General features: G+C 53.0%; 1 protein-coding gene across 6 annotated transcripts in view; it reads right to left on the bottom strand.

The window, feature by feature from the left end:
• Window positions 1-18,852, bottom strand: part of PXDN (peroxidasin) — an 87,719-nt gene that overhangs the window by 19,577 nt on the left and 49,290 nt on the right. For all 6 annotated transcript variants that reach the window (XM_070236802.1, XM_023619630.2, XM_023619631.2 and 3 more), the window contains 10 exons: window positions 17,657-17,826; window positions 15,192-15,309; window positions 12,877-13,046; window positions 9,969-10,241; window positions 8,673-8,789; window positions 7,316-7,474; window positions 6,143-6,255; window positions 5,641-5,797; window positions 1,968-2,076; window positions 1,234-1,391 (listed from right to left, as the gene is read on the bottom strand). In XM_070236802.1, the coding sequence (XP_070092903.1) occupies window positions 1,234-1,391; window positions 1,968-2,076; window positions 5,641-5,797; window positions 6,143-6,255; window positions 7,316-7,474; window positions 8,673-8,789; window positions 9,969-10,241; window positions 12,877-13,046; window positions 15,192-15,309; window positions 17,657-17,826 (1,544 nt within the window). The remainder of the gene's footprint in view (window positions 1-1,233; window positions 1,392-1,967; window positions 2,077-5,640; window positions 5,798-6,142; window positions 6,256-7,315; window positions 7,475-8,672; window positions 8,790-9,968; window positions 10,242-12,876; window positions 13,047-15,191; window positions 15,310-17,656; window positions 17,827-18,852) is intronic.

Genomic DNA, 18,852 nt, shown 5'->3' with positions numbered 1-18,852 from the left:
CCTTTACTCCAAATCAGGGCTGGGGAAGGCTGGAAGGCACCACAGGGACAATGCACGCATCCCACATGTCCCCAGCACCAGCCCTGTGCCTGACAGGCAGCAAGTGCCAACACAGACGCGTGGACAGAATGAAATGGTCCTGATGTTTCTCCCCGGTGTGCCCGCTGGTGAGGCTGGAGGTCCGTCCAACAAGAGGAGTGGAACATCTTGAGGGCCCACCCCAACACCCTCCCCGAGGCCAGCATCCTCCCGGAATGGGGAGGCAGGAGAGCGTTCTACACAGAGCTGTGGGCTCGCTGGCGCTGAAGCTTAGCCACAAACCGTCCCCAAAGGTGGAAAGACTGAGGACTGGCTCAGGGCAATGTCTCCACTCCAACATGGGGAGAAATGACCCTACAGTTCTCATCTCCACGCCTCCTTCAGCTCACACATTCCTACCTAATATTCAATTCTTGAATAACGTTTGCGTCCTAATGCGAGAAGATGTGCTCATCAAAGACAAGTCAGAAAAAACCGAAAACCATAAAGTGGAGAAACGTTAATTACCCAGTCACCTCATTTCACAGACAGCTACAGTTGGCACCACTCCCAGTGCCGTGTGTGTGTCTGCGTGTGTGCCCACAACTCTGAATAATTAGCTGCTGTTGAAAACGATGCCTTCACACAACAGCAGTCGGGGTCACCTGCCATCTCTAATCGCACTACCGCCCCTCCTGACACGGGGGGGCGTCCCCATTTTCAGCAATGCCATGTACCAGGGGCAGAGCGAGAGGGTGTCAGTCACCCCACACACCCGCTCAGCACCGGGGACAGTCTCATCAGCCACTTTAGAGAAGCCGGAGCTCCAGAAACATCCTTTCTGACAGCTGCAGGACGCCACACCCCGTGGACACAGTGTCATTTATTTAGCTGCTAAACTGCAAAGTCCTCCCTCACACCTTCTTTGTCCCAGAAGCCTGGACAGCCACAGCACCCTGGGCAAGGACAGCCCACGGCCCACCGTGTCGTCTTCTACAAGTACACCCCCCATCACCCACGGGTTTCCCGTCAGACCTGAGGTGAGAACTACAGGGCTGCCCCAGCTCAACGCAGCCTCACTTTAACCACGCCCGTGTCATCACAGACGCCACGGAACAGGGACGCCCGGGGCTCTCCTGGGAGGGCGGAGCAGCCACAGCACGTTCTATACCCGGGACTCGAGAGGGAGGAGGGAGGAAATCACTTGGTACTGACTCGTCCCATTCAGGTCCACCATCAGGCCATGCTGCACGTGCTCCTGGATCAGCTGCAACGTGCGCTCGAAGATCTCCCCAGCGCGGGCCTGCTCCACGGTGTAGGGGTCGCGCGGATACCGGAACAAGGCCAGCAGGTCATTGGGGGAACGCGGACGGCTAACAGCAGTTTAGGAGGAAAAAGGGAAAAACAGAACAAGTTACTGAGGACAAAAATCACTCACATCCAAAAATATAATTATTGCATTTACTATTTCTGCTGCTACTTTTCTACAGACAGGAGGTACTGTACCTTACTCATCCCAAGTGGAAGGCAAGAAGACAAACACACAACCAAAAGACACTAAAAACAAACAGTTAATTCAGTCAATAGAGAAAGCACAGATATTCTGTTTCAACTAAGATGCAGAAAAACACTTTGGAATTGCCAACATGAGCAAATACACTATGGCTCGTGAAACATTTTATTTTTGCCAAGTCATTTAGGAACAAGCCAAAAGAATGAGTTGAAATTTTTAAAAAATGTTTTATTCGCGAATCATAGTTCAGCTTCTCCTTGGAAAGGACTTTCTGTCCTGAGATTCACCCCCAGAAAAGTGGATGCCAACGTTGTTTATGATTTTTAAATCAGATGAGGCAGTCAAAACTCTGCACATGGGAGCTGCATGCATTCTCTAACCCCCCAGAAGCTAACAGAGATGGGGCCAGAATTCTGTCAAAACTTCTCCGTAGTACCTGTCAAACAAGTGTGTCCGGGTTGAGTTTATGGCTCTGTCAACAGTCGCAATCGCTTCGACAATTGATGTGGCTACAAATGGATCCCCGTTTCGACTGACATCAGGAACTAGGAAAACAGTAAGTCGCACGTTACTGGAAAAGATACTGCAGAAATTACTCATGAAGTAACGTCTAGACGCTCCATCGTGCAGAATTGGGGCACACTCGTCTCCAAATGTTATTTCTATTTCTCACACCAAAGCCGAAATTACTTAACACACATTCTACTAGAAGCTGTTTTCAAACAGAATGGAAATGACAGACTTTTAACTTTTCAAATTATGTGAGACCCCATGAAAGGACAGGGACAAAGTAGTTATAATGTGAAACACTGAAGTTCTTCCACCAAAGCGTCACCACACAGGGGAGGTGTTAACTCAGGCCAACCGGGGGGGCCGGCCTGCGGGGCACAGAGCAAGACGTCTTCAATCCCAGTGGGTTCTGTTCAGTCTTCCCAGCAAAGGCCAAACTCTCCATGGATGCCTATCTCAAGCTGCTCACTCCTTGAAGGCCTTTGTTCCCCCATCATTCCATCCCCTCATGGACAGATCTGTGTCACTGCCATCAGTGTCGATGCACTGGCATCGTTACACTTCATATGTATGCACACACAATGCATGCACACACACACGGGCTCATAGGCACACCAGCACACATACACATACACGCACAATGCATGCACTCACACACAAAGCACACATATATACACCTGAACACATACATGCACACGTAGTGTATGGATGCACACATAATGCACACAAAGCACACACATACACACAGGCACACAAACACATGCAAACACACAGAACAGGCTCACAGGCACACTAGCACACATACACATGCATGCACAATGCATGCACACACACAAAGCACACATACATGCACATGCACACATGATGCATGTATGCGCACATACACATAGGCACACATCCACACAAAGCACACACATACACAAAGGCACACATACAAATGCACACACACAGACACGGGCTCACAGGCATACCAGCACACATACACATGCACACACAATGTGTGCACACACATACAAAGTACACACATACACATGTGCACACACGCATGCATATGTGCACACAGTGCATGCACACACAAAGCACACACATATACATGCACACGCTCACGCACATAGGCACACATACACATGTGCGTGCACACACATGAACACAACGCACACAGCACACGAGACTGAAGCTGTAATCCCTGAAGCTACTGCTCTGTCTCAAGCTCCTTCCTCTCACTTCTTTTTCACTTAATATTTCCCAGCACTTACAGTTTGCTAAATAAAATACTCAAACCAAATTTTTATCTTTATCTTTTAAAATGGCTCCTGCCAGGTCATCACAAAACACTGGTTAATAAGCCCAATGGGGATTTATTTCTTCAGGCTCAACCTTTCTGCAGAACTTGACATGGTTGAAAATGCCCTTATTGAAATGTTTCCTTGACTTGGTCCAAGATCTACTCCCTCCTGACTGGATCAACTCCCTCCCGCCTGGGATCTACTCCCTCCTGATTTCTTCCTGCCTCACAAGGACTCCTTTCCAGTCTCAGGCTCATTCTATCGCTTCTTTTGACCAACAGGTGCACAGAGTTTGACTACTTGTCCTTCTTGCTTCCTGATGCTGGCTCGTCCTTGGTCCATTTTGGGGTATCTTTTTCCTGCCCGTTCTCTGCCTGCTGGTGCAGCCAGGGCATGGTGACCAGCCGGCTGTCTATCTAAGGCTCCCCCTAGGCGAGTTCATCTCTTCCCACGGCTTTAATATTCTCAGTGATGGGACCAGCCCTGATCTCTCCTCTGAGCTCCAGACTCACACCTCCAGCGGCTTTTCAGCCTTATCTTCTGCTAACAGAGCAACTGATGCGTCTCTTCCCTGGTCTGACTTCCACCTTGATCATCTCTGAACTCTCAGTAAATGGCGCCCAAATCACCCAGGCGACTGGGGGAGAACCAGCACCTCCTCTCTCCTCCTCTCCACACCTCACCCATGCAGACCTTTAGCACAACAAAGTCACCTTTCAGAGGCGCAGACTGCTTACAGCACTCCCCTGCTTGGAACTGTCCAGCAGCTCCCCATTACATCTGGAACAAAATCCTACTCCATGGCACACCCGACAAGGCCCCTGCGGCCGCCCGTCTCCCCCGCGTTCCTCTCCCAGCACCAGGCACTCGGCTCATCCTGACCTCGGGCATCATCCGCTGTTCTCCTGGGTCAGATGGCTCCGGTCCCAGTCTCCGCCTCTCAGAATTTACAGATCGGGGCGGTCTCCCCTGACCGCCCGTCTGAGGACCCTGCACCTCTCCCTCTCTCCTGCTTTGCAGAGAGCTCACCATTCAAGCCGAACTACTCATTTGCTTATCCACGTGCCCCCCAGCACCTCAGCACTGAGGCCGAGGGCCTCAGCGGTCTCACTCACAGCGGGATCCCTAGGGCCCCAAGCAGAGTCTGAGAGGCACTCTCAGACGTCTCTGCAATGGACAGACAGTCCGCCCTGAGCAGAGAGCCCTGGGCAGGCCGTCTTTCCCCTCCGCTAATCCAACTCGCTGCCCACAACAGAGGCAGAGAGTTGGTGAGCTGCCCGGCCTACTCTGCGTATCTGAGATATTTATACACTTATGGTTCAAACAGCTGAAAAGCAGTTTCTCTAGGCAGAGCCCTATTTTTGTGTATCTTAAACAGAGCCCCAACTCACTAATTTTTGGAACTTAATATTTTTATGCCAAGTGTTACACAAATTAAGCAGACAATTTTATATAATTTTGAGTTTCTAATGCTTCCTTATCTATGATTTAAATTGAACTTGTTTTTCTCTAAGCAATAATTACAGAAAAATAATCCGAAAACACTTATCTATGTATCTTTAAAAAAAAAAAAGCAGAAGAAATTCACTAAAATCTTACGAGTGGTTATTTCTTGGCGGTGGGATTAGGGGTGGGAGACAATGTTTAAATTTCACATATAACTAATTCCTGTTATAGCAATGTTATTCTGCCCCGTGACACTGCGTGTGATGTGCAGGGCCGACTCAAAGGCGGGGTCAGCGTGGCTGAAGGGCTGCCGACTGGACCTGGGGAGGAGACTGCGCGTGATTATCTGGAGGTTTATACTGAAGCCCCTCAGAACCTATTTCACCCCAGGATACGCATGCCACACCCAAAAGAGAGAAAGCAGAGGCAGGAGCACAGACGCCCTTGAAGCAATCATCGCAGCTGTACTTTTGCCAAATGGTGGCTGTAATTACACACTGCCTGGATGGGTGGGATGGGTCGGGTGACCACTAAACCAACCACCAAAGCAACAGCCAGGAAAGCTCCTCCAAGAGAACCGAGCACAGGGGCTTGTGGTCTCAGAGCAGCAGGAAGAAGCGGCTCAGAGGGCCCGCCTGGCCCAGCCACCACTGAGTGTGCGATGCCAGGCAGCCGGCCGTGCCCCTCCGGGCCCCATGTCCTGTCCTGCAAATGAGCATCGAACTGTCTTCTAAAAATCCTAAAACTCCTGAACTAATGAGGCTGGACTTGCACCGGGGGCCTGTGTGCTTTCCTTCTGCGGCCTTTGAGCCCACGCAGGTGGGATGTCTGTGCCGGAGGAAGGTGAGGTGCCGTGTGCCGTCTTACCGTTGACGCTGAGCACCATGCTGACTGAGGCCTGCCCAATGGTGTTCCGGGCCACGCATTCATAGCGGCCTGCGTCCGCGGTCCCAACGTCATGGATGGTCAAGAATCCCTCAGGGCTGATATGAAATTTCCCACTTTCTGTCACCTGAACCCCATCCTGGAGCAAAACAGAACAGAAGTAGCAGTAGGAATAAGATGAAGGAGAAGCTGCTTTCCTTGGCGTGTGGGTTCCACTTGTTAAAGTAACAACAAAAAACCTTGTCCGCTGATTATGGGACAGAGGATCTAACAAGAGGGTTTCCTTTGCTTCTGTCGCCGAGAAGGACGTGAAGAGGGGCTGGAGTTTGTTGGTCCCACTTCGTTTTTGTTAGAAAGGATGCCCTAAGCGTGTTTTCACCCAAGGCTTACAACCTGGACGTTCACTTCTGCTATAAAAGTCTGCAGAAGAGCGAGCAGGTGGCAGCGCCCCGGCGACCCACCCTTCCCATATCAGGCCTGCTACCTTGTTCCAGGTGATGGCGGGCTCCGGCTCCCCCTGGGAGCTGCACGGGAGCTGCACGTTGCTGCCCACCTCCACCGTCATGTCGCTCGGAATGCTGGCAAACACCGGGGTGACTGGAAGGCAAGGGACACCCAGCTGACAAAGGTGGAAAACTCGTAATTCATACCAAAAAGCTTTCCAAGGGCAGTGGCCTCCTTGGCCTCCGTCGGGGCAGACCTGGGGCGCGGCCAGGCCGTCTCTGCCTCCCTCCCAGCTGTGTCTGTGCAGAGTGAAGGCACGGAAGGAACTGGGGGCCGGGCTGCCCGCTGCCCACCCAGGGCTCTGCCGCCAGCCTCTGCTGCCTGGCAGGGGCCTGAGCTGCCGAGTCCAGTGACCCCATGACTGCCCAGGAGAGAGGCAGGGACGTACAGGACCCAAGAGAGGGCAACAGTTGGGGACGGAAACACGTGCTTGAGAGAAGAGCTTCTCACGTGGAGAGTGGGGACCTGGCCAGCAGGGGTGGGCTTTTGGGGACCCTCCCGCACACTGTCCCCCAGCAGGCCACTCAGGGTCCTGCCCAGGCAGGAACTAGAAGGACAAACCCACAAACTCAGAGCCCGTCAAGCCAGTGACAACAAACACCAAGGGCAGCCTCTCCCCAGCCCCAGCCCTCGCGGGAGGGACCCTGCACAGGCCTCGGCCCTCAGCCTGGTGCTGCCCCAGTCCTTCTGGGTGGAGGGAACAGGCAGGGGGCACCTGAGAGGACAAAAGGCAGGGGAACGAATGCCAGGAGGGCAAACAGGAAAAGGGTCGCGCCTCCAGGACATGGCCACGGGTCTGCTCACGGTCAGACCAGGTGCTGCTTCAGCAACTTCTGGAAAAGGCCATGAAGAACAGCCCTCCAAATCGGCACCATGGAGCCAGTGGAAACGATCGACTGTCCTCTGAGGAGTCGGCCTGATCAGAGCTCCATGTGAGCATCATCCAAACAAGTAAGGGTTCTCACAGGGAAAGTGGAAGGGACCTGAGCAGCCACGACGCAAACCCCCGGGAGGACAGCACAAGGACAGCTGTCACCGAGGGGGAGCAAGCTCTGGGCAGCGACAGTCCCGTGAACACTGTGGAAAGCCTGTCTCTCCCCCAGCCGTCCACACAAAGCGACAAACCCACCAGCGAGGACCGCTGTCCACCTACCTCTGGGCTGTACCGTCAGGTGGGCCACCACCCTCTGGGAGCCGATGATGTTGACGGCCTGGCATTCGTACTGGCCCTGGTCATGGAGGGCCACGCCCGAGATCCGGAGTGTCCCGGACGACAGGACCAGATGCCGCCTGTCTACCGACAGCTGGCTCCCTGAAAGGCACAGAGGCACCGGTCAGTCACACGGACACACGGGCGCCAGGCAGAGGAGGGCAGGGAAAACACGGGATCTGCTGAACTTCATCTGAGAAAAGGAAAGGACGGTCTCTGCTCCGGTCAGGGCCCAGCATAACCCGGCCTGACTCCAGTCAGCAAATGCTCCTGCAGCTGCAGACGTGGTGACATGCCTGTGGGGTGTGCCAGTCCAGGGATCAACAGAACACGGTCCTGCCCCCAGGGAACTCCCCAGAACGGGGCGAGACAGACGGACAAGAGCTACATGAGCAGGGCCAGGATGGCAGGGGCTCACACTGGGGTCCCGGGCATGAAAGGACAGAGCTGGGAAGAGGATGGGGGGACTATGGCTACCTAAAGGCAAACCACACTCCAAGTGAGGTCCTAACACACTCCTCTTGGGGAGGAGCCCTCCTGCCTAGGAGAGGCAGGCCCAGGGCACTGGTGCATCCACCCGACTCCACCCAGAGTCCCTGGAAAGGGCCCCCAGGGGACGAGGGGTGGAGCTGCCCTTTGGTTCAAGGCAGGGATCACTCTCAGGTTCTCAAGGTCACCCTGTCTCTACTCTAGGACAGAATCTGAGGTCCCCCAGCGTGGGCACCTGCCCTCACCCCAACCTGCCCAGCCAGGCTGCTATCACCCCAGGGGAACAGGCTGTGCCCTCATCAATCATGTGGCCGGTGGTTTGCCAGTTGGAGAAGACAGCTGGGATTAGACCCAGAGGATTAACGTGACCAACAGTCACAACACTGGATGAAGAAATGACATGAGAAATTGGGGAATTAAAGGACAGCAAAAGTTTAAAAAATATCTTCCACTGATGGTTTCCAGAAAGTTCTATCCCACATATTATTACATTTCATTCAAGACGCTAATTAACTGTACATTAAAGGCAAGACACAGAGACTACCTGGGAGGAGCCAGGCCTCAGAAAGCCACACCCAAGCCCCTTCAATAAGAACGGATCTCTGCGTGTCCCGCCACGCTGGCCGTGACCAGGACACGCAGACACCTCTGTCCCTCCTGTGCCAGGGTCGTGTCAGGTTCCGCCATTGCTCCGCCCGTCCAGAGGATTTGGGGTTTGCCTGGACGAGGGGCAGCCAGACTTGTTTCCTGAGTCTGTCTCCCCAGGGAGGGGCCAGGGCAACGGGGCTGGGACCCCAGGGGCGCCTCTTACCTCCTTTCGTCCAGGCGATGACCGGCTGTGGGTAGCCCTTTGCCTCGCACTGGAAGTCAACCGTCTGACCCTCAATGACAGCTCTGTCCTGAGGGGTCACAGTGAACTGAGGAAGAGCTTCCGGAAGGAAAACATTGGGAACACGACATTTAAAAGACAGCATTGGGTAAAAGGGCAACACAGACAGCACTGCCATGCTCCTTCCCCAGAGGAGGTGCGTCCCGTTAGTAAGGACAGAATGTCGGGGTTCTAAGAGGACACCCTGCTGTTTGGGGCAGGATCCGAGAGCAGGGCATCTAGGAGATGTGTCTAGGAGACGCTTCTGAGTGACAGAAGAACATCCTGTGTTGGGTGTGGCTCGGCATCCCAGGGCAGAAGCGGGCGGGAGCTGTTCACCCAACCACACTGCCAGCTGCAGCGCACGGGGTTCATTCCAGCTGTGGTGGCAGCTGCCAGTGACTTACAGAGACTCATCTCACTCTCAGCCTAAATTAATATCCGCAAATGGTTAAAGAATGTCATCTGGTGCAACTGTGTACAGCAACAGAACTTATTTTATTATTATTGGGTGAAAAAAATAAGCTACAGGATATTTTATATGATCCCAGTTTTATAAAAGTAACAACCACAGCAAAAACGTGAACACAAAGTGACCTGCTGGGCAGTTACGTGTGCAGAGGCCCAGGGCTGGACTCCCAGACTGGGAGTGAAGCAGCCTCCATTGGAGGCAGAAAGAGTTGGTGAAGAGAGGAGTGAGGAAAGAACAAATTTCTCTGTATGTTGCACTTCTGCATTGTCTCAGAGCTTCCCCAAAAAATGTCCCACTTTAATTTATTTAGAAATCAGTAAACTCATTACAGAGTCAATTAAGAAATTTGGAAATGCACAGCACTAAGTCTTAAAAGTATACATACTCTTAGCCTCCTATGTCCAAAAATTGATCCTAGGGAAATTCCAAGGTGTGTGCAAGACTTACTAACACATGTACACACCTGCAAGCACACACTTGTGCATTCAACAGATATTGGGCACCAGGCACCTCGGTGCTATGGATAACACAGCCAAAAAACGAAGCGCTTTGTCCTCCTGATGCTTGCATTCAGAAATAAACCCGTCACCAAGTCTCAGGAAAGGTGTCAGATGGTGGTAAGTGCATCCAGTAAAAGTAAAGCCAGCTGAGAGGCAAGGAGGACCAGGGTGGGGCAGGCGCCAGGTGCCTGGAGAGGCCTCGTGATTCTGGGTACACGAGAGCGCCACGAGGGGAGAAGGGGTCTGCCCACAGAGCACTGTTCTCACCCTGGACGATGATGAAAGCTGTGGCGTGGATGCTCCCGATGCTGTTGGACGCGGTGCAGGCGTACTCCCCGCTGTCCTCCTGCGCCACGTTCTGTATGTACAGGCCGCCCGAAGGCGTGACCCTCACTCGAGGGTCCTCAGGCACGGGCGTCTGGTCCCCTTTTGTCCAGGTGATCCGTGGCACGGGGTGGCCTGTGGCGCTGCACTCCAGGGTGACGCTCTCCCCCACGAGCACCTCCGTGTTCTGCGGCTGGATTACAAAAGCGGGTCGAGCTGTCACAACGAAACACAGATTCTGAGTTAATCTTCAATTTAGCGACAGGCATTTGCTTGAATGTTTGTATTTCCATTCACTCATCCATCTGTTGACCTCTAATCTAAGCAGAACAACAAGTGAACACGTACTTTCTTGCCTTCTCTCTTTTTTAAAGAAATGCGGACACAGTGAGAGTGGTCACTGCCTTAGGTCGAGTGGCCAGCAACTCTGACTGAAGGGTAAGAGCCGTGGACAGAACTCTCCAGAGAATTCTTGCTTTTGTTTATTTAAATACGTTATGTCAACCTTATTAACCCTTGTTAATAGTCCTTACTGGTATGAGACACTGTTTTTAAAGTGTATTTAGAACATATAAAAAAACCAATTTCCCTCACAAAAAGAAAAATTCAAATTAAAACTACACTAATATTTTTCAACTGTAAATCTAGAAAAAAAACAATCCAGACACATACTAATGTGTTTTGCAGGTGAGCTTGTGGGGATACAGACCTCTCTCAGGTTGGTAGTGGGGTGTAAGCTGCCCACCTGCAAGGTAACATGGCCACGTTCACCAAAACTAAAATTCATCCATTTTACCCAAAAATTGCCCAGCCAGGAACATATGCCATAGATATTTTTACAAGCATGTAAAGCAACACATCTACAAATAAGAGGTTTTTTCACTTCTGTGCTGACACCCTTACCTACAATTCTGGAATCCAAAAAGCTCCAAAAACAAAATATATTTTTTGTAACTTATTTGTTCACAGACTGTGTCTGTCTGGCATGAGGCTACTTAGAGTCTTCATTGATTCCACCTCCTGTGATCAGCCACACAGTTGGCTGGAGGATACTGACGTATTCGTTACAGGACGTGTAGGTCAGCATAATGGATTAGGCACCACATGGCCCTTTTGAAAAAATTCCCCAAATTTCTGAATTTCAAACAACTTCTGGCACAAGGGGTTTTGCATAAAGTCATATGGACCTGGGATAACAATGTGGAAAAAATCTAAATGTACTCCAAAAGGGAGCTAAACAGATTATGTCACATCTAGATGACAGAATTCTTTGCAACTGTAAAAAGGAACAGAGTAAGAAGAGCCTCATGTACGGAAATGAAAGCCCTCCAAGATGTGGAAAGTAAGAAAATCACAGGCCTTGCCGATGCTGATGACCTTTCCAGAAGGATGAAGGAGAAACTCCTATTAGTAATTCTGCGAAGTGGGAGTGGAGACAGGAATTCAGTGGATGAAGGAAAGAGACAGGAGAGACTTTCCCACATTTTTTTACGTCTGCCCATGTTCAAGCCCTATTCATCAAACATCTAAGTAATGATATAGGAAACACAGAAATGACATTCAACATTAGCGTTTTTAGCAGAAAGTGAAAGGAGAGACTGTGAAGCTGTTCACAGGGAGAAAAACACCGAAGTCAAAGGCTGCCTTGACGGCATCTGCAGAACCTGTGATTTTAAATTTGGCTTTATGAAATACAAAGACGAGACCAGATTTTAAGGAGCAAGAATCTCAATGAGGAAATACAGACAAACCACTTATATTGCCGTCCGACAGGTATTGTATTGTAACAGCCTGAAATATAAACCGCCAGGGTACACTGACCCAGAGTGACTGACGGACGATGCCGAGGGCGGGGAGGAAGGCTTCAGAGGCAGTGACAGGTGCAACGTGTCCTGGGTAAGAAATGGACTCTGCTGGCCCACCCAAGGAGAGGGACAGCATGGACCCCTGGAGGCGCCACAGCGGCCGTGCTGTTTCCAGCAGCCGTGGTGGCTCAGACCACTCTACTCGACTCCTCCAACAGCCAGTTCCTGTTCTGGCCAAAGCTCGTTCGTAGCCTGAAACACGTCAGCAAGAGCAGGGTTTGCAACCAGGTGGAACTCAGACCGATTCCAGGCCACAGCTGTGATTCCTCTGCTTCAGACAGTCTTTTTAGACCAGATGTGGGAATTTTAGACATGGGAACTTAGATGTGAGAATTTTGCATAAAAATCCATATTTTTGGCCTTTTTTTTTTTTGAGGAAGATTAGCTCTGAGCTAACATCTGCTGTCAAGCCTCCTCTTTTTTGCTGAGGAAGACTGGCCCTGAGCTAACATCCGTGCCCATCTTCCTCTACTTTATATGTGGGACGCCCACCACAGCATGGCTTGCCAAGTGGTGCCATGTCTGCACCCGGGATCTGGACCCGTGAACCCCAGGCCACCAAAGCAGAACGTGCGCACTTAACCGCTGCACCACCGGGCCAGGCCCATGGCTTCTTTTTAAATAACCAGAGCGCTCAGCACAATAGAGACCCCACTGCCAAGTGGCAACAGCTGGTAGAAGCCCCTTCAGACGGGGGTGAGTGGAGAGGCACGCCGCTCCTGCCCTCCCCTCTGACGGCTGCACCCACAGGACCACTGGACCGGCCTCAGCTGTCCACTCTGAGTGGCCGTCCTGGATGAGGGGGTGACCGTGGACTGGAGCACCAGTCAGGAATCGCCTGATTCTCTTGTGGACCGACCCTGCCACTGGAGCTTCCCCTTGAGACATCAGCCTTCGTCCGTGTTTACTGAGCAGGAAAGGGAGGAAGTGGACCATGAAGAAGGACCGTTCTGGAAGGAGCCTGGTGTGAAATGCTCTCCACGTACCTGGAGACCCGAAGTACCTGAGGGTCACTTCCTGCGTTTTCACCTCCCCGGCCACGTTTTTTGCCATGCACTGGTAAATCCCCTGGTCTGTCTCCTGCGTGTTCTGGATCATTAGGGTTCCGTCGTCCAACAAGTTTAGGCGGGAATCTGTCTTCATGCTCAGCTCGTTACTATAAAGACATAAATCTGGTCGCTCAAATTCTTAAAGCACAAGGAAACACCCAACCCCAGCGGAAGGCCTGCATCCCAGTGGGGAGCGCTCCCCGCACCCGGACCGCAGAGGGCGTGCCCGGCCTCCTCAGGAAACTTCTCTTTCCTAAGGCCTCTGACTTAAGTGGCATTTCTGGGAAATGCGCCTACGTATTTGAGTTTCTAATTAATTCAAATATTTACTTTTACTATTTACATGTTCAATCTATAAAAGTTTTAAAGCCGTCTCCATTCCAAAGGGAAAAAATGAGCACAGTGGAAAAAATTCAAAGGAAACACTTTCCTTTGTTTCTGGCAAATTAATTCAAGATAACAGGGTAGAAACATTTATGTTACTAAAAGCAAAAGATTACATGTGCCGACAGAACAAATCATCCTTGTTTGAGGGTATTTCCCAAGTGACATCACTCAGACACCTAAGGGAGTGCCCAGTCTACAGGCCTGTGGGGGGAAAAACCCCCACCTGTCCCACCCCACTTCCCCCAGCGGCACCATCCTCCAAAAGCAAAAGACACCCTTCCAAGACCTGCCTCTCATCCGCAGGGGGTCTGGATGGAGGCAACCATCACCTCATGCCCACGAGTGACTCACACTGGTATGGCCCAGTTCCCCCCTGCAAACACTGAGCCAACAGCTGGGGCGGGCCGTTGGGGGGGGCAGCCCCTTGGGTGGGGCTGAGGCAGCTGGCCCTCAGATTCTGGCAGGCAGAGGGCACAGCCCCGCACTAGACATCAGGCCTGGGAGCTTGGCTGTGCCTCTGCCATGACTGGCTCTGCCACTCGACTTTTACTATCAACTGGATCATTTGGAATACATAGTTGTCAAGGGCCTGAAGCAAGTTTATGCTTCTCTGCCCTTTAAGTGCACACCTCGTAACATTTCAGAAGTCCTCCAGGGTTATCCTCTGGAGCTTCAATCTCATCACCTTCAGAGCTATTCAAGGTAACGAGGGATCTCAAGACTGGGACAGCATCTAACACTCCCCCACACAGTGCTGGGTCCAAGTCCAACGTCAGCTCAGCCATGACAACAAATCCAGGCCCAGCACAAACCTCCGTATCTTCACAAGCTTCTGCACCTGAAAATCCGCCAAGCTCGCTGTTCCCCTATTCGATTTTCTGCAAACACTGCTTGATTCAAGAGCCAACCCCATTTCTGCTGGGAGTCTGGCCCAGGTCTGGAAGGGACGATGACTCAGTCAGTGTCTGGGCTCTGATCTCCGGAGATGTCCTCCTTACTCCATCATGACTAAACATGGCCAGCAAGCTCTAAGAGGAAACGCTGAGAGCCAAGATCCACAGCGAGCATTCTGCTCATAAATGAGTGCATGTCAGAGTCCTTGCACAAATAAACATGGGAAGTGATGACAAGGTGGTCTCACGTTGAGGATTTCTTTCCAAAGATTCGGTTCAAAATGTAAGCTTCAAAGTGCTGCATTTACCACATGACCCTCAGGGGTCTGACCCCAAGGCCACATTGAGCCAACTGACCACAGGTCTGACCTACGCTCTGCTCCCCACACCTTTTGGTTGTGGAAGGAGGGGGGCCTTTGTTTCAGGAGACCAACCTGCTCCACACGGGAGCTAAGCACACTGTGTTCACTTGACGGGGTTGCTTTGCAGACGCTGTCCCCAGCAGGGACGAGCCCCCCATCTGGTGAGGACTGGCCCCAAGGCTCCAGGTGCAAAGCCTCCACTGACCAGACCCCACAGCTTCTGACCAGAGAGAGTGGGCGGGGAGAGAAGAACCGAGTTTCCTTCCATTCCTAACCGTGGGCAAGGGGTGACACGCTGCCCCTTTACTGCTAACCCCCGCAGGCCGACTGGGAGAAGGTGCTGCACCCTTCACAGGACAGGACTGGGACGCGTCTCACGGAGGCCTGGGACAGCCGAGACGTCTCCCTGGCCCCCTGCTACTGCAAAGCAGGAGAGACGCAGAAAAAATGTTTTCTCCTTTATACCTTTTCCTCCGTCGAAGAGGAAGAAAGAGTCAAAGTGGGGTTTGGAAGGGGTGGGGGTGGGCCAGCCAGCAGACAGAGCACCGGACAGACCGTGAGAGTCACGGCACCAGACGCCCCGATGGTACCTGCCCAACACCCAACTTACTTGTTTCGGAGCCAGATGATCTCGGGTTTGGGGTTGCCTTCGGCTCTGCAGGTGAAGAACACTGTGTTCCCCGAGGTGACGTCTGCGTCCTGGGGCTCGGACGTGATCCGGGGCCTTTCTGTGCCAATAAGGACACAGAGACCTTGCTGGTTAAACCATCCAGTAAACCAAACCAAACCCCGCTGAGAACTGAGGACACTGACACTGAGGTGGTCTCAGACAAGCATCAGGTGATGACCTCAGTGGTCTGCTCACCCTACAAGGAAGCATGACACCTGTGCAACTGGACACTCCGTGAATAACAGTTTTTAATGAATAAAAGAACAGAAAAGAATACTTCTTAGCGAAAGCAGTGCTGAGAGCAGAAGCTGTACCGGGCAGGGCAGCAGAGCTGCCCTTCGTCCTTCGTCCTCCTGCGTATGCGTCTCCTCGCCCACAACCCTGGGGACAGAGGAGCTGCCTCCTCGCACCTCCTAAGTGCCAGGTGTCTCACACTCTGGTCCTCCCCACCACCCACAGCTCCCGGTGACCAGCGGGCGTCCCTTCTACACACCAGGCCTTCCACTTAACTCCGTCCACAGAGCCCCCGGCAGCTGAGAGATGCTGGGCGTGACAACTATTCTCTGAGTCCTCACTTACTAACTATGGGACTTTTCGAGAAGCAACTTGACCTCTTGAAGCCTCAATGTATTCATCTACCTAGCATGTACATTTGCTGAGAGAATTACAGAGGGAAAAAAGCGAACTCACATACACAAACGTGTGTGTGTGTGTACGGTATCTGACATCTCACGGGTACAGATGTGGTCGGCATCGTTATCACCGCTCAGTCGTCAAAGAGATTCTGCAAACTCGCCGCCCGCGCACGTCAACTGGCCCTGATCCTGAACTGCTGCCTCCCATCTTCGTGGTGCTCCACAGCCCACGGCAGGAGCCCCCACCCCCGACACTGCCGCCCCTCGATTCCCCCTCCCCCACAGCTCCAGAACCACCCACTGGCCTCCTCGAGGCTCTCCCAGCGCACCCTCAGCCACATTTTAAGGAGCCTCCACCCACTTTCCATCTGTCGCCCCGAGCATTGAATTTGGGGGACTTTGGGAAAGTTTGCTTCTCCACGTGCTCTGGTCAGACAGAGCCGACCAGGTGGTGAAGTAGCTGGAGGAGGGACCTGCCAGCCCCTGGTGACCCCAGGTGGCAGGTCAGCAACTGAGATCGCCCAGGATGGTCGGGGCAGGACGCATGTCCTCGAGGCGCAGCCACTGCCTGGCGGCTGTGGCGCTGGACTAAACAGTGGAGGCGCCGCTCCCGAGCTGGGGCCCTGCTGCTGAAGCTGGAGCTGGCGGGGGCAGGAGGGTGGCCGGGACTCACACCCAAGGACATCTGTGAGCAATCCCTGAGGCCAACGCCAGAAAGAGGAGGAGACCTGGGAGGGGCCAGGGAAAACGACTCCGCCGTGCCCGGCAGGGTCAGCCATCGGAGGCCAGTGGGAGCACACTCATCCATGGCCTCTGGCCTTTGTCCCAGTAAGTGAATCTTGAGGATAGCGCCTTGTCAGCCCGGTGCACACAGCGAGCCCAACCCAGCCCCACTGCGCCCGTGCGCACGGCTCCTGACGGAGGTCCGGACACAGCCGAGGGCCGGGCGGGAACGTGCGGCCAGGGCTCCTCTGGACACCCAGCCTGTTGAAGCAAGCCACCACAGATGGGAAACACGTTCACAAAGGGCACTTTATGGAGGAGCCCAAACGTTGACGGGTGCGGTGCTGTGGTTGCCGGGCTGCTTATGAAATGTACTAATTTTCATTAAGCTTGTTTTTAATATTTACAACAGAATAATGATGCTTTTAAGAAACTAACTGTAGCACCCCCAAAAAAGTCCTCAAATTAAAAGAAAAGAAAAAGCTGAGTAACTCCATAGGCGTTGACAAGGCAGATTCTGCCCTAGGACCTGATTTGATTCTGCCCTTTTCTTGTGCTATTTTGCTCAGGCATCCATCCAGTCAGCACACAGATGCACTCTGCTGGACGAACTCGAGCCACGGATGCCTTGTGTGGCCACCGCCCAGATCAGCATGCAGAACGCTGCCAGCACCCCACCAGCCACCTGTGCCCTCCCCCAGGAGTCACCCCATCCCAGCTGCCAGCTCCCCCAAGGAGCCCTGTGGTCAGGCAGCGACAGCCTTGAGAAACAAAATGAGGGACAGCGAGTGGCAATGTGCTTCATTATGCTAGTTTTTGCAGGGGAACCTGAAACTAAAACCCAAGTTTATTACCAAATAATTAGTTTCTTATAGACACAACAGAGGAGAGTTTTGCAAGGATGGGTCCTTGTCAGGTCCCCCCAGGACTTGATTTTTGAGACTCAGCTAGTGTACGTCCCGGGCCCTCTGGCACACCAACACAGGGGGCAGGGCCCAGGTGCCTGGGGGTTCCACCCCCCATCTGGGGGCCCCGGGGCTCACTCACCACAGTCCAGCTCCTCTGGGGTGATCGTGGCCACTGACCGCCCCTGAATGCGTCTAGGATGTTCACAGGTTGCTGCTGCCTGCGCGTTGCCCGACTTGGCGTAGGTTTTCAGCAGATCCGCCAGCCACAGGATTTCACAGTCGCAGTGAAGCGCGTTCGAGTCCAGTCGCCTTGAGAAGGAAGCAGTAGCCAGTGAGACTCGAGAACAGCAGATGGCACCTGTTCCAGACAGACCTGAATAGACACAGGACAGCAGGGCCGGCCGGGATCAGGGCAGCAGATGAGATCACGCTGCAGACGATGGCATCAGCCCCAGTCCTGCCCAACAGGGAGAACCAAGCAGAGATGCACATGTGGACAGAAAGAGAAAGCCAAGAGTAGGAAAAAACCCAAACAGCACAAATAAAAGATGGTGTGCATCTCACTTAACCCTAACTACCCCATAAGGGAGAGGAGGACGGTAGCCCTGCCACTTGGGGCTGGGTCTGGTCTGACGCCAGCTCACAGGGCACAGATCTCAGAGGATAAAGTCATTCTCAAAGTCTCCGAGGAAAGTGTCCTGTGAAGCAGGAGACCCACGTCTCAAGAAGCGTGACAAGCAGGATCTCCTTCCCCGAGGAAGGGGGCGGAGTCTGCACAAAGCACAAAAGGAGGGAGTAATGGTGACAGGAAGAGGAGCACAGACAGGTATAGGGATGTTGGCATCACGCATGACAAGTGCTGGCAGATGGGCCTGAAGAGTTGCCATCAGACCAGCAGAGACAGGTGCCACGTCCATCTATAGAGAGACGCACTGGGAGCCCAGAGCAGGGTACCCAGTGACCTCGGCAGGCGGTGGGTCACTAAGTTCACACTCTGCAGGCCCAGAGCTCACCCAGGGGAGACGGGCTGTGATGTCACACCTCCCACCCGTGTTTCTCCAGGAGGCCGCTCGGAGAGGAGGGGAGGCAGCACTGAACCCTTGCCTGAACAGTCATTTCTCTGATGAGCACCTACAGGGCGAATCTACTGGGCTGAAGGCAGTCGTGACACACCCCCACTGCACCTTGACTTCTCAGATGAGGGTGCACCTGGCAGAGGTGGACCCAGCACGTGCCCAGCTCCCTGTGACCCGACAGCCCCCTGAAGCTCAAGACGGGCCACAGGGTTCAGGGTTCAGGGGGTGAAGCCACAGGAAGGGAGATTAGCTACGTGAC

The sequence above is a fragment of the Equus caballus genome, chromosome 15 (assembly GCF_041296265.1).
Source record: "Equus caballus isolate H_3958 breed thoroughbred chromosome 15, TB-T2T, whole genome shotgun sequence".
Lineage (NCBI taxonomy): Eukaryota > Metazoa > Chordata > Mammalia > Perissodactyla > Equidae > Equus > Equus caballus.
This window is presented reverse-complemented; position numbering and strand designations above follow the sequence as displayed.